Raw genomic sequence first — 13690 nt, forward strand, 5'->3', positions numbered from 1 at the left:
ATGCATTAATCCATATCCTACCTATCACTACGAGTCATTTCTTATTTGTACTAAAGGCTGTTAAGCATTAAAAAGTTGGATCTATGTCCATATCTTGAAGCAAAAATAGAGTTATACTTGAAAAACTGTTCGTATCACGACTTAACTAGGGAAGCAGTGACCGGCTCACAGGATGGTATTAACTTTTGAGAAAGCCTGGACTATCAAAAGAATTGTCACCAAGACCTCTAAAACTGGGAATAACTCTACTTACATGCAGAGATAGTTTTACATTCCAGCTAGCGAGGGCTCGATCTACAAAGTGCATCGGTCTATCTTCTATATATTATTGTTTAGCTATAACGATTATGGTCCTTGGCCAGAATCGTCTCTGCTGACCTGGATCTGACTGGTCGTGTAGCTAACAAACTTGTGAACGTGTTAGGCAAACATGCTCAACAACTGTGAAGCGTACAGTAACTTTATGATATCTGTAAAGACCTTCCATGTATCTTTAGGGGCTCATCTACCTTGAGAAAATTATATTAATTGTTATTCATTTAGATACAAACATGTTATAGCTCCTAACTTGGCAAGAGACAGTTAATTGTGTTTGATTCTAATACTAAGGTAATTAATGCCCTGAGCAGTGTTCCAATTAATAGGGAAAATGAAGATGGTGACTGAGAGCAGAAATAAATGACTTACACTGATATTACTAGGGGATACATGCACCACAAGCAAATCAATTTTAGCTTTGCTGACTATTTTATTTTAATTTTTGTTTTTTGTAGTGAATGAAAAATCTATCAGAGTTCTGACTCTGAATATGCCTTGGGGCAAAATAATATTCATCCGGACTAGCTCTTCTTTCTCAACATTCATTTCAGTTATATTTTGATTATTACTTTTGTCTTTTTTTACATTAACTTGTTGTACAGCATATAAGTATATGCGAACTCTTTGATAGTATTCTGTTTTAGGAATATATATCTCACGAGACAGAGTATGGTCTATGCACCCATCAGTACTGTAATTTATCATATTCCAATATCACTATTCTCTTGTTCAAGATTACCAACTCATGTTTAATTAATCGTAGGCACTACCTATTAGCCTGGCTGATTCTGTAAATGATTTTAGTCTGATTATCAAAGGATGAAAGTTTAAGTAAATCAAAAAAAGGGAGAACGGGGAGAAGAAACCGTGGGATAGACATTAAAATAAAGAGGATAGTAATATGTATTATGAAAGATCGGATTGTAATACAACCAACTGCCGAAGCTTCATTACAAGACTCTGACTATGACTCCAAAAGACACAAAAGAAAAATAGATCCATAAGCAGGACCAAACTCGATCCATTTTATTCATCTCCTCATGATGCGCTAGCTACTTTCAGATTGTTCAGTGAAAATGATCTTTCATCAACCTTACTGGACCCTGCATTGCCACATTAAATCACCATTAACCAAGTAAATTACTGGCTATATACGTATAATAATCTTCTCACTTATCAGCCAATTTATATATGTTAAGAAAAAATAATATAGCAAGCATTATCATATGAAGTTTCTAATTTACTACTGTTAGTGTAACTCCTTTATTCAATTTACTTTAATTGATAGTACGGGTGTTTACATCCTTCTATAACAATTTAGACGACAATATTTGTAGTAGAAATCATTCATTCTGTCACAAAATAGTACTATGTTATTACACTTTCAATTTCAAGTGACTTTAACACTTCCAGCAATAACGGATAGTTTAAGGATAACAAAACAGAGTTTTATGTTATAGTAACTAAGAAAGATTACTCTATATATTAAAATGTTTTTAAATTATCAGTGCAATTTAATCGGTTATAACTAATAAAGATTACTTTATTTTTCTGGTACTATATAGGCTTGACATAGATCATGTTTTTGTACTAAGATCAATTAAATCTCATAGTATAAAAACACTTTACATTTGTAAATGTATAGGAGATAACCTCAAGTAAAGGAAGAAAGTAAAATATTAACGTACTTGGAGCAGTCAGTGGAGGGACTGATCTTGTAAGGAATGTTAACGCCGCAAGCACCAGGGAGACCAGCAGCTTTGCCAGCATCAATGCCCTTAATAGCATTAGCAGCTGATTTCAGGCAAGTGCACGCTGTCTTGCGGTCCGCTGGGGTCTTGGCTGCACCCAACAGACCTTTAACTCCGCCACAACAGCCTCCTAGAGGGCCGCGACCCTGCAGATAAGGGAGGCAGGGTGCCAAGCCAGATTGAACCTGGCCGCAAGTCATTGCCTCTGCATGAGGTGCAACCACCACCATGCACAAAACCACAAAACATGCAATCTTTCCAACCATTTCCATTCTTAACAAAGAAAATTAGAGAAGATGAAACAAATGAGGAAAGTATGAGGAAGTAGTGAATTGGAGGATATTACAAATGTATTTGCTCGAGTGTTGGGTGCAAAAGCTAGTGAGACCTTAGGCTATTTATAGAGGGAAAGCAGGAACAAAATAATTAATGGCCGGCCAATGGAGGAGTGAAAGAATTAGTTGGTGGTTGAGGTTAAATTCAATAATGCTTTTCGAGGGGTATACGTATGTGTAATTAGGAAGGTGCATTATTTGGCTATAAAGTCAATTTTAGTCAATACGTGTAGGACTTTTCACGTACCACGTTAGGATTTGTTAAGACTATGATCTCAGCACCGAAAGCTTTTACTATTCTTTTATGTTCTTCTCTTTATCTAGTTAATTAATTTTGGCAGCCTATTTTTTGAATTATCTACCTCTATTTAATTTTATGTGGTTTAGTTCGATTAGATATATTTAAAATTATAAAGAAAAATTTTAAAATTATTATTTTAAATTAAAGGTGTGTATAACATGTCAAAAATATTCACTGACATTAAAAACAAGGGCATCCAGTTAAAAGAAATGCCATTAAGGGTTAAATGAGAATGTTGAAATTTAAAACTTACTAATATGAAAACATAATATGCTTTTTCTAACTAATTTTTAGAAAAAGGAGTAAGAGACAAATTAAAATGGGAGTACTATAATACAGTACATGGTGTAAATTAATAAATCTGTTTCACTCTCACTTTCTTACATGAATTGTATGTTTATATTACTGTTATGTTATTATCCTCGAGGGTGTTGTACAGCCTAGAATTCGTACTTGAAAGTTGAAACACTCAACCACCTGAGTCTTGAATGCTTTTCTGGGAAATTACATTTTCGTTTTCACTTGTGGTAACATGTACAACCTAGTATTGCTACTTACTCAACTGAGGACGTTGCAAATTTTAGTACTGAGTGGAGTACTACTTGAGCTGGTATTCTCCATTCAAGGAACTGCATTTTAAAAGCATGAAATACGTAATCAATGTAACACACTCTTCTAGGAAACTAGGAAAGAGATTTTCCTATGAAATGGACACATACTGCCAATCTAATAGTCGACTGAGAGTACTGAAGAAATTAATAGCAACAGCAGCCTATGAATATGCCATGGTCGCACGTCTCACGCACCCGCCAAACTTATTTATGGCTTATTTTTAGCACTGTTAATTACACAGCTAGTATAGTAAATTTAAAGAATTAATTTTTTATTTATTGATGCAACTACTTTAACTTTGCGCTATATAGGGTCCACTAAAAGGATAATATTCTTACCACGAGTTTTACCGCGTGTAGAATTCGAATGATAAAAATGGAAATCATATTATTCCATCCTTTCACTTTTATTTATTTACTATATATACTAAAATATACTTGTCACTTTTAACGTATCAATAAAAAAACATAAGTCTTTTTTTTTTATGTTTTACTCTTAGAATTAATTACTTATTCCCAAAATCATTTCTAAAGACCTAATCAATGTTGTTGGTCCTATAATATGATTTTGCTTTGCTTTACGTTGATTGTTTCCGATACATCTTTTACGAATATGAAAGTGCATGTGGCGCACAATTACTATTTGGCTTTTATTTATATGTATTAAATATGTATTTGATTTTTATATTATTTGATACATAATTATTTCATGATCCGTACTATCGAGAAGATTGAAATGAGATTGGACTCTTAACTTAGTAGTATGTTTTATGGGAAGGATAAAAACCTAGCTAATTGTATTCCTGATTGGTTATTTAAGCATGCAAATTATTTTGATTTCACTAGAAACAGTCTTAAAAGTTCTCTCTCCATCATTTATGATTCAGATTTAGTTTGTGGTATTACAATATTATCTTTGCACTTTAATCATCATAAGTGAAGGTGATTCTAAATTTCGCGGCGTTTTAGGTGTATTTTATTTTATCTATATGAATATGTATTTTTTTCCTAAAAAGTTTTACAAAGCATATACTCCATGAGCCAATTTCAAAGCATTCATACAGTATTTGTTTGTCATCATATTAGGTCCATTCTTTTTCATCTGCATTTTTCAGGAGGCTGGCACTGACTGCCCATATCTACCTTTTTCCCTTAATATTGATGCACCAAATATGTCCTAATTTAACAGTCCCACGTGAATATCCAAAAGTCTTTTTGAAATCTGCGTTTGGCATTAGGTCACCGACCTTATCTACCTCTATGAATTTGATCTACACTGTGTTTGGACATGCATTCTTGAAATTAGCAAAGGAAACGAAACGAAACGAAACGAAACGAAACTTTTACTAGTAGAACAAGTTTCTTTTTTCAACTTCTTGGACACATTTCCATTTCTTTGCTTGGATGAGAAGGGAGAATGAAAGAATTCTCAAATCCCTTCTTGCTTTAATTTTTCTCTCAGCAAAAAGAATAATAGAAAATTACTTATGAAACGAAAAAAATTACCTATTTCACGTCTTTAATTTTGGTTTTCTTGAATGAACAGGAACTGTTTATTACAATATTCTTTGTTGTTTTATGAAGAAATTTGCATGTTTTCATTGTAGATTTTGTTATGTTGATTGGTATTTTTATTTCTTCCAGTTGAGTAAGTTAGGCAATGGATTTATTGTGGAGAAAGAAATGCATAGTTCATTGTTTGAAATAGTTGAGAATTGAGATGTTTGATTGTGCAAGGGATATATTATTTTTGATAAATAAATACAAGGATGTAGATGTGTTTGCTGAAATAGATCAATTGCCAGTTCAATAAATTACCATCCATTGCCAGTTTAATATCACGGAGAATATACTACGACAATATGACATTAAATTATAATCGTGTCCCAATATCTATAAAGCTAAATAGAAGCTTTTAAAAAATTATTAAGTCCAATATACAATCCTTTTTCTTGTCTCCAGAGGTTACTCAATTGAGCTATAATCGTGTTCCGATATCCATCTAGTCCATTTTTTCGTGACTACCAAATTTATTTGGTTCAAAACATTTTTTATTTAAAAATCAAGATAGCGTTTACTCTTACTCTTTCTCTAATAAATGTGAGAGAGAAATTGATATGTGATGAAAGGAAGAGTGGTAATATTAAATATTAAAATGAGATAAAAAAAAAAACTAAACAAGCGTAAGCAAATCAATTTATCCTTTTAGTGAATATTACCACCGCTAATATTTGTCACATTTTAATTTTCCATAGTCAATTTCACAAATATACACAACTAAAACGGATTAGATTGATTAAATAATTTAACTTCAAAATTTGGATATTTGAAAACAATACAGAGAGTACTATAAATTGCAATTTTCTCATATTAATATGGTGAAAAAATACATATTAAAATATTGATCAAAGTTCATACAATTTAACATTGAGAAGTGAAACATAGCAAATATTTTTGAACGGAGGGAGTATTTTTTCAAAGCCATGCAAAATATAAATATGGAAAGTAAAATTACTCAATTACATCTAGACCATTACTGTCGTGGGAACGGAATGCCAAAGTTTAAGAAAAAATTATGGAAATACTTATTATCTTTAGTACTCCCTCCGTTAACTTTTACTTGTCCATTATAGACTTTGCATACCCCTTAAGAAATAATAAATGAAGTGCTTAATGTACCATGATACCCATATTATTTGGTACATCGTTTTAATGAATTTGAAAGATGATTTGAAATGAGTAATTAATACTATGAGTAAAACAGAAAAAAAGAAATTGTCTTGTCTTGATATGCTAAAAGTAATAAGTAAAAGTGAAAATCTATTTTTATAATCCTGAACAAGTAAAAGTGAACAGAAGTAGTATATGATTAAGACCTTGTTTCAATTAATTAAATCTAGACCATTAATGTTAAAATGAGCATAAGGATAGAGCTAGCTCTTTCATTACGAGTTTAACCGAGCCTAGTAATCTTGGTTCAAATTTTGTAGTTTTTTTAAAAAACTCATTAAATATGTACAAATTATTAATTCAAAAATCTAGTAACTATAAAGAACTAGAATATAATCTCAATCAATAAACTTCAAATCTTGCTTGGCTCAACCTATGAATGGACACCTGTCACTCATTGAAGTAAGAATTTGAGAAAATGTAGAGAATATGAAATGAAAAGGAGCCGGATCAGTCATTAAAAAAGTTTGTCCACGTGACAAGTCATGAATTGACGCGCGTAATCTATTGGAGTATATTTTTCCACATCAACATAACTAATGTCATGGGCGGCTTTCCAGCCATGCCCCATGACCCCTTGGGCGCGCCCCATGGCGCCATGGCAAGCCTCTCAGCGCCTAGCGCCATGGACGGCCCCGTGGTCTCGGACGCCCCAAGTGACAAGGTTGCTTCTGCCTATGTCACCCCATCTATGCCCCTCGCGCGCGCTCCTGCGCTGGCCGCGCCCCAACGCGTGCCCAACGCCCAGTGTCAATGCAGCCCTGCTACAGTGCCAGCGCTCAGCGCCCAATGTCGGCGCCCCAGTGCGCGCGCGCACAGTGCCCTGCGCGCATGACAGTGCCCCGACCGAGGGTGCACATGGACCTGCTCTAGTTAGGTCTCTTTTTTGTTGTAATTATAGAGTAGTTTACTTTATGTATTTTGATTGTGTTTCTCTAGCAAGTCTATGTCTAGTTCTATGACTTGGGTTTTTATTTTTAAAGCATTATTAGGGGGATCAAGCAATCAAAACTTTCAAGCAAGCAATCAATTCTCTATACTGGTGTATCTCCCCCTCGACACCGCTTGCTTTCTTTGTAATAGCTTTCATTAATGCAAACAACTATTTTCTCAATTCACTTTCCTGTTCTCTCAATTGCTCTTGACATTGGTTTTCCCACACGGCACTGACAGTCTCGTCTAGCGTGCGGAGGGGACCCCGGTTGGCGGACAGTAACCTTGGAATCATCGGTTGCTTAGCCTTACGTCGCCCTTCCAAGAAGTCTCAGGAAGGCGCCGCGTAACAGTTGGTATCAGAGCTTAGGCTCGACATCGGACGAGGGAACACCTTGCTATTGTTATCATTTTCTTACCATGGTGAACCATGGAGACCGCCTCTTGATTTTGGAAACTGCGGTCAATAGATTTCGACCCGTGACCGAAAGGGTGGAGGACCTGGACCGCAGGATGCGGCAGGCCGAACAAGACATTGTGAATATAGCTACTGACACGAATGCAGCCGCGCGGACGGCTGCCATCCAATGAGATGAGGACCTCGCCCAGAGGACTCAGGAGGCAGACAGACTGACTGCCATGCAAGGAGCCATCGACGACTTGACCAATCAGCTCAATGTTGTCAACGCTGCCTTACAAGACCTACTCCGAGGAGGAGGCAATCCTATTGGGGGCGCGGCACCCGCTGTCGCAACAACCCCGAAGCTCAAGATTCCTGAACCAAAACCCTATCAGGGCGCTCGAAATGCCAAAGAGGTGGAAAATTTCATCTTTGACATTGAGCAATACTTCGACGCTGTGGGAGAATTGGAGGAGTCCAGGAAGGTAGCAACTGCTGCCATGTATCTACAGGGTGATGCCAAACTCTGGTGGCGGGTGAAATACGAAGCCATTAAGGCGGGTGAGGACGCTCTGGAGACATGGGAAGAACTAAAAGCAGCCATTCGCTTACATTTCTTCCCCGAGAACGTCGAGTATAATGCACGAAGGAAACTTCGCGAACTCAGGCAAACGAAGTCAGTTCGAGAGTATGTTCGCGAGTTCTCTGCCCTCATGCTGAACATAAGGGACATGGGTGACAAGGACAAGCTTTTTACGTTCATGGAAGGCTTGAAACCCTATGCCCGCATGGAAATACAAAGACAAAGGGTTGACTCTTTGCCTAAAGCTATCCAATCTGCGGAGTGCCTCAGCGACTACCAAGTGGATACTCGAAAGGATAGACCTCAACCACCAGGCCGTGGGGGATTCAAAGGAGGCCAATCCTACAATACTGGCCCCAGTAAAAGTGGGGGAGATCGGAGTGCAACCAAATCTAAAGGTTCCTCCTCAGGCAGCAATAGTGCTGCGTCTCACAATAATGATCGGGGGCGGAGGCCTCCGCCCCCCACAGGATGTCATACTTGTGGCGGACCACATTGGAACAAGGAGTGCCCGCAGGCACAGATGAACGCCCATCAAATTTTGGATGATGGGACAGACGATGATGAGGATGATGCGGATCAGACAGAACCAATAAGTGCCTTCAATGCACTTGTTTGTTCCATTTCCAATACCGTAGAGGGTACCAGTGCCGACATATGCAAAAGGAGAGACCCAAGCTCAACTGCCAAGAAGGGAAAGACAAAGGCAGGCAAGGGGCCTCCTCCCAAAAGGGAGAAGACCCTGATGTTTGTCGACTTGAGAGTAAATGGCAAGCCTATTAAGGCCATGATAGACACAGGTGCTACGCACAACTATCTGGCCACCACAGAAGTAGAACGCCTTGGCCTGGTTGTTGGAAAAGGTAAGGGTCATGTCAAAGCTATCAACTCACCGCCCCAATTGGTAGGTGGAATAGCCAAAGGAGTGCCGGTAAAGATGGGCCCTTACGATGGCAAGTTCGACTTGCAGGTAGTGATCATTGACGACTTCGACTTGATAGTGGGGTTGGAATTCATGAGACAAACTAACATCATTCCTATACCCTATGCGGATGTGCTTCTGATGATGGGAGCAAATGGGGCCAAACCCTGCATTGTCCCCTGCACAACCATAAAGATGGCTTCAGGAAATATCTCTGCATTGCAGCTGAAGAAGGGGGTCCAGCGACAAGAACCCACGTTCCTAGCTACCCTCTACATCGAAGAGATTGAGCGTTCTTCGGGTCCCATTCCAATGCCCGTGAAGGAGCTCATGAAGGAGTTTGAGGATGTCATGCCGCAAGACATGCCGAAGCGACTCCTACCGAGGCGGACGGTCGATCATGAAATTGAATTGGTGTCGGGTGCGAAGCCACCTGCCCGAGCACCCTACAGAATGTCACAACCCGAACTCACCGAGCTTCGGAGACAGTTGACGGAGATGCTGGACACGGGGATCATTGTGCCCTCCAAATCGCCTTATGGGTCACCTGTGCTAGTCCAAAAGAAACAAGACGGTACTCTAAGGCTCTGTGTTGACTATCGGGCCCTCAACAAGATCACCGTGAAGAACAAGTACCCCATACCACTAATGGCGGACTTGTTTGATAGACTGGGCGGCGCCATAGTGTTCACCAAAATAGACCTGAAGACAGGTTATTGGCAAGTCCGCATTGCTGAAGGAGACGAGTCCAAGACGACATGTGTGACAAGATATGGCTCGTTCGACTTCCTGGTCATGCCGTTCGGTTTGACCAATGCTCCAGCCACGTTTTGCACGCTAATGAACCAGGTTTTCCGAGAATACATTGATGAATTTGTGGTGGTATACCTGGACGACATTGTGGTGTACAGCAAAACGTTGGACGAACACCTGGAGCACCTGAGGAAAGTCCTAACTCGGTTGCGAGAGCATGAATTGTACGTAAAGTTGTCCAAATGCTCCTTTGCCCAAAAACAGATTGACTTCCTCGGGCATGTTGTGGAAGAAGGTCGCATCAAGATGGACCAACAAAAGATCAAGGCTGTCACAGATTGGCCGCCACCCAAGGATATCCATGCCTTGCGGGCGTTCCTTGGCCTATGCAATTTTTATCGACGGTTCGTCAAGAACTAATCCCTCATTGCATTACCACTGACAGAGCTCTTCAAGAAGATCACACCTTGGGACTGGTCGCCAAAGAGAACAGACGCCTTCAACTCACTAAAAGCGGCTATGTCTAGTAGTCCTGTTTTGGCCTTGCCCGACTTGACCAAACCATTCGAAGTGCAGACGGATGCCTCTGATTACGCCTTGGGCGGAGTTTTACTACAAGAGGGGCACACAGTAGCATATGAGAGTCGAAAGTTGAAGGACGCGGAACGGCGCTATGCGGCCCACGAGAAAGAATTATTGGCTGTCGTCCACTGCTTGCGCCTTTGGAGGCACTATCTTCTCGGGTGTCCGTTTGTGGTGAAGACGGACAACACGGCTGTCAGTCATTTCATGACCCAGCCAAAACTGAATGGCCGCCAGGCCAGATGGCAGGAACTTCTGGTAGAATTTCACTTCAACCTGGAATATCGAAGCGGGAAGACCAACCATGTTGCGGATGCACTAAGTCGAAGGGCTGATCTAGCGTCGGTATGCCTACTCGCCACCCTTAGGGGGAGTGAGGTGGCTACCACCATAAAAGATCAAATCCAGGATCTTCTCACCAAGGACCCTTCTGCACAATATTTGGTCGACTTAGCAGGTCAAGGAAAAACTCGCCAGTTCTACATGGAGGACGGGTTCCTGAAGGCAAAAGGGAACCGCCTTTATGTCCCTAAAGGAGGAGATCTGCGGAGGACTCTCCTGATGGAATGCCACGATACTCTATGGGCGGGCCACCCAGGAGAAGAACGTACCATGGCACTGCTACACCGTGCATATTATTGGCCCCAGATGGCAGATGATGTCGCTCAGTATGTGAAAACTTTCCTGGTATGCCAGAAAGACAAGTCTGACCGCTTAACACAAGCGGGCCTGTTGGAGACATTACCTGTCCCAAAGAGACCTTGGGAAAGTGTCTCATTGGATTTCATCACCGGTTTGCCCAAGGTTGGAGACCTCACGACTATCTTGGTCGTGGTTGATCGGTTCTCTAAGTATGCCACCTTTATTGCAGCACCCAAGTATATATCAGCAGAGGAAACAACTCGACTCTTCTTCACCTATGTTGTCAAATATTGGGGTCTGCCCAAGGATATTGTTAGTGATCGCGACTCTCGCTTCACCAGCAACTTTTGGACCCAGCTCTTCAAGTGCTTAGGGTCTAAACTGAGTCACAGCTCGAGTTTTCACCCGCAATCTGAAGGTCAGACGGAGCGGTTCAATGGCATGTTGGAGGAATATCTGCGGCACTTTGTTACCGGCTCGCAGAAGAATTGGGTGAAGCTATTGGATGCGGCCCAATTGTGTTTCAATTCACAAAAGAGCTCCAGCACAAACAAGAGCGCTTTCAAAATTGTTACCGGGCAGCAACCGCTACTCCCACACACTGTGAATGCCCCAAATATGGCCAAATCTCCACGAGCAGCTAGCTTCTCAAAAGAATGGAAGCAGAACTTAGAGATAGTGCGGAGCTATCTAGTCAAGGCACAAAAGCGGATGAAGAGACATGCCGATCAGAATCGTCGCTTTGTGGAATATCAGGTTGGAGACAAGGTGATGGTGAAGATCCCAAAGAGATACTTATTTGCAGGGGTCCATGACCCCCGCCTATTACAAAAATACATTGGACCTCTGTCCATTGAGAGGCGCATCGGGAAGGTAGCATACCGGGTGGCTACCCCAGCATGGTGGAAGATTCATCCTGTGTTCCATGTCAGTCTTTTGAAGCCTTTTCGAGAAGACACAGACGATCCTTCACGCAGCCAGCTCACAATACCCAGTATTCGAGACCCACAAGCAACGGGGAAAAGGGTGGTAGAAGCCATCCTCAACGATCGAGTCATACATGCCTCAAGAAAAGATCACCAGGAGTTCCTGGTGAAATGGCTGGGATGTGATGCCGAAGAAAATACATGGGAGAGGGGCACCAGCCTCAAAGCCTACAAGCACCTGATCGATGACTATCTTGCAAGCAAGGCGCCGGGGACGTCGCCAACTCAGGTGGGGGAGAATGTCATGGGCGGCTTTCCAGCCATGCCCCATGACCCCTTGGGCGCGCCCCATGGCGCCATGGCAAGCCTCTCAGCGCCTAGCGCCATGGACGGCCCCGTGGTCTCGGACACCCCAAGTGACAAGGTTGCTTCTGCCTATGTCACCCCATCTATGCCCCTCGCGCGCGCTCCTGCGCTGGCCGCACCCCAACGCGTGCCGAGCGCCCAGTGTCAATGCAGCCCTACTACAGTGCCAGCGCTCAGCGCCCAATGCCGGCGCCCCAGTGCGCGCGCGCACAGTGCCCTGCGCGCATGACAGTGCCCCGACCGAGGGTGCACATGGACCTGCTCTAGTTAGGTCTCCTTTTTGTTGTAATTATAGAGTAGTTTACTTTATGTATTTTGATTGTGTTTCTCTAGCAAGTCTATGTCTAGTTCTATGACTTGGGTTTTTATTTTTAAAGCATTATTAGGGGGGATCAAGCAATCAAAACTTTCAAGCAAGCAATCAATTCTCTGTACTGGTGTCTCTCCCCCTAGACACCGCTTGCTTTCTTTGTAATAGCTTTCATTAATGCAAACAACTATTTTCTCAATTCACTTTGTTGTTCTCTCAATTGCTCTTGACATTGGTTTTCCCGCACGGCACTGACAGTCTCGTCTAGCGTGCGGAGGGGACCCCGGTTGGCGGACAGTAACCTTGGAATCATCGGTTGCTTAGCCTTACGTCGCCCTTCCAATAAGTCTCAGGAAGGCGCCGCGTAACACTAATTTTGATGTCTATCTGACAACAATTGATAAAGTTGAACCGCTCACTATTCGACTATATCAGCGATGCTTCTTGTTCATCATAGTTACAGGAGTAACCATCCGGCTGCCCACCTTTACTATTAGTAGCCCTTTTTTTTCCCCCCCTTAAAATAACCCTACAATGCAGACCTTGTTTCTTCTTTTGAAAATCACTTTCTAAATCCCAAAATGCCACCGATTTTAATTTTTTCTATAATCTGCTTCCTTCGTATTCTTCTTCACAGGATCCCAATAATGGAGCTCTATCATAAAGCAATTCTCTGCACAAATCACCAAAACCACTGTTTGAACCCATTTTTTCTATCATGTAATCTCTTTGATGTGTATCCACTGTATATAAATATTACGGAGTGTATTTCACAAATTACTACACATTATATATATATATATATATATATATATATATATATATATATATATATATATATATATATATATATATATATATATATATATGTATGTATGTGTATATGTATATTATACACGGAATTGCACTAATTATTCATCAAATATACACTGCATACTCAATGTATAATGTGTAGTAATAAGTGTATATACATAAACATATACATACATACATATACATATATATGTATGTATGTATATGTATATACACTTATTACTATATATATATATATATATATATATATATATATATGTATATACACTTATTATACAGTCATTATACATTAATTGTACGCTGATTATTATATGACCAATCAAGGTTTTGCCCGGTTCATCTTCTGCTTAACTTTTCCATTGATTTTCAGTTCAAATCCATATTGAATCGGTTTTAATTACTCCAAAATTTTAA

The 13690-nt window shown here is 40.5% G+C and overlaps 1 protein-coding gene across 1 annotated transcript; it reads right to left on the minus strand.

Moving 5' to 3' along the window:
* Window positions 1–1191: 1191 nt before the first annotated feature.
* LOC132606735 (non-specific lipid-transfer protein 2) lies at window positions 1192–2447 on the minus strand. Its single transcript, XM_060320360.1, has 2 exons — window positions 2007–2447; window positions 1192–1421 (listed from the first exon to the last, which is right to left on the minus strand). The coding sequence occupies exons 1-2, from the start codon at window positions 2339–2341 to the stop codon at window positions 1412–1414; spliced, it is 345 nt and encodes a 114-aa protein (XP_060176343.1). The 5' UTR covers window positions 2342–2447; the 3' UTR covers window positions 1192–1411.
* Between the last annotated feature and the right edge of the window lie 11243 nt (window positions 2448–13690).

The sequence above is a fragment of the Lycium barbarum genome, chromosome 8 (genome assembly GCF_019175385.1).
Source record: "Lycium barbarum isolate Lr01 chromosome 8, ASM1917538v2, whole genome shotgun sequence".
In the NCBI taxonomy this organism is placed as follows: Eukaryota; Viridiplantae; Streptophyta; class Magnoliopsida; order Solanales; family Solanaceae; genus Lycium; species Lycium barbarum.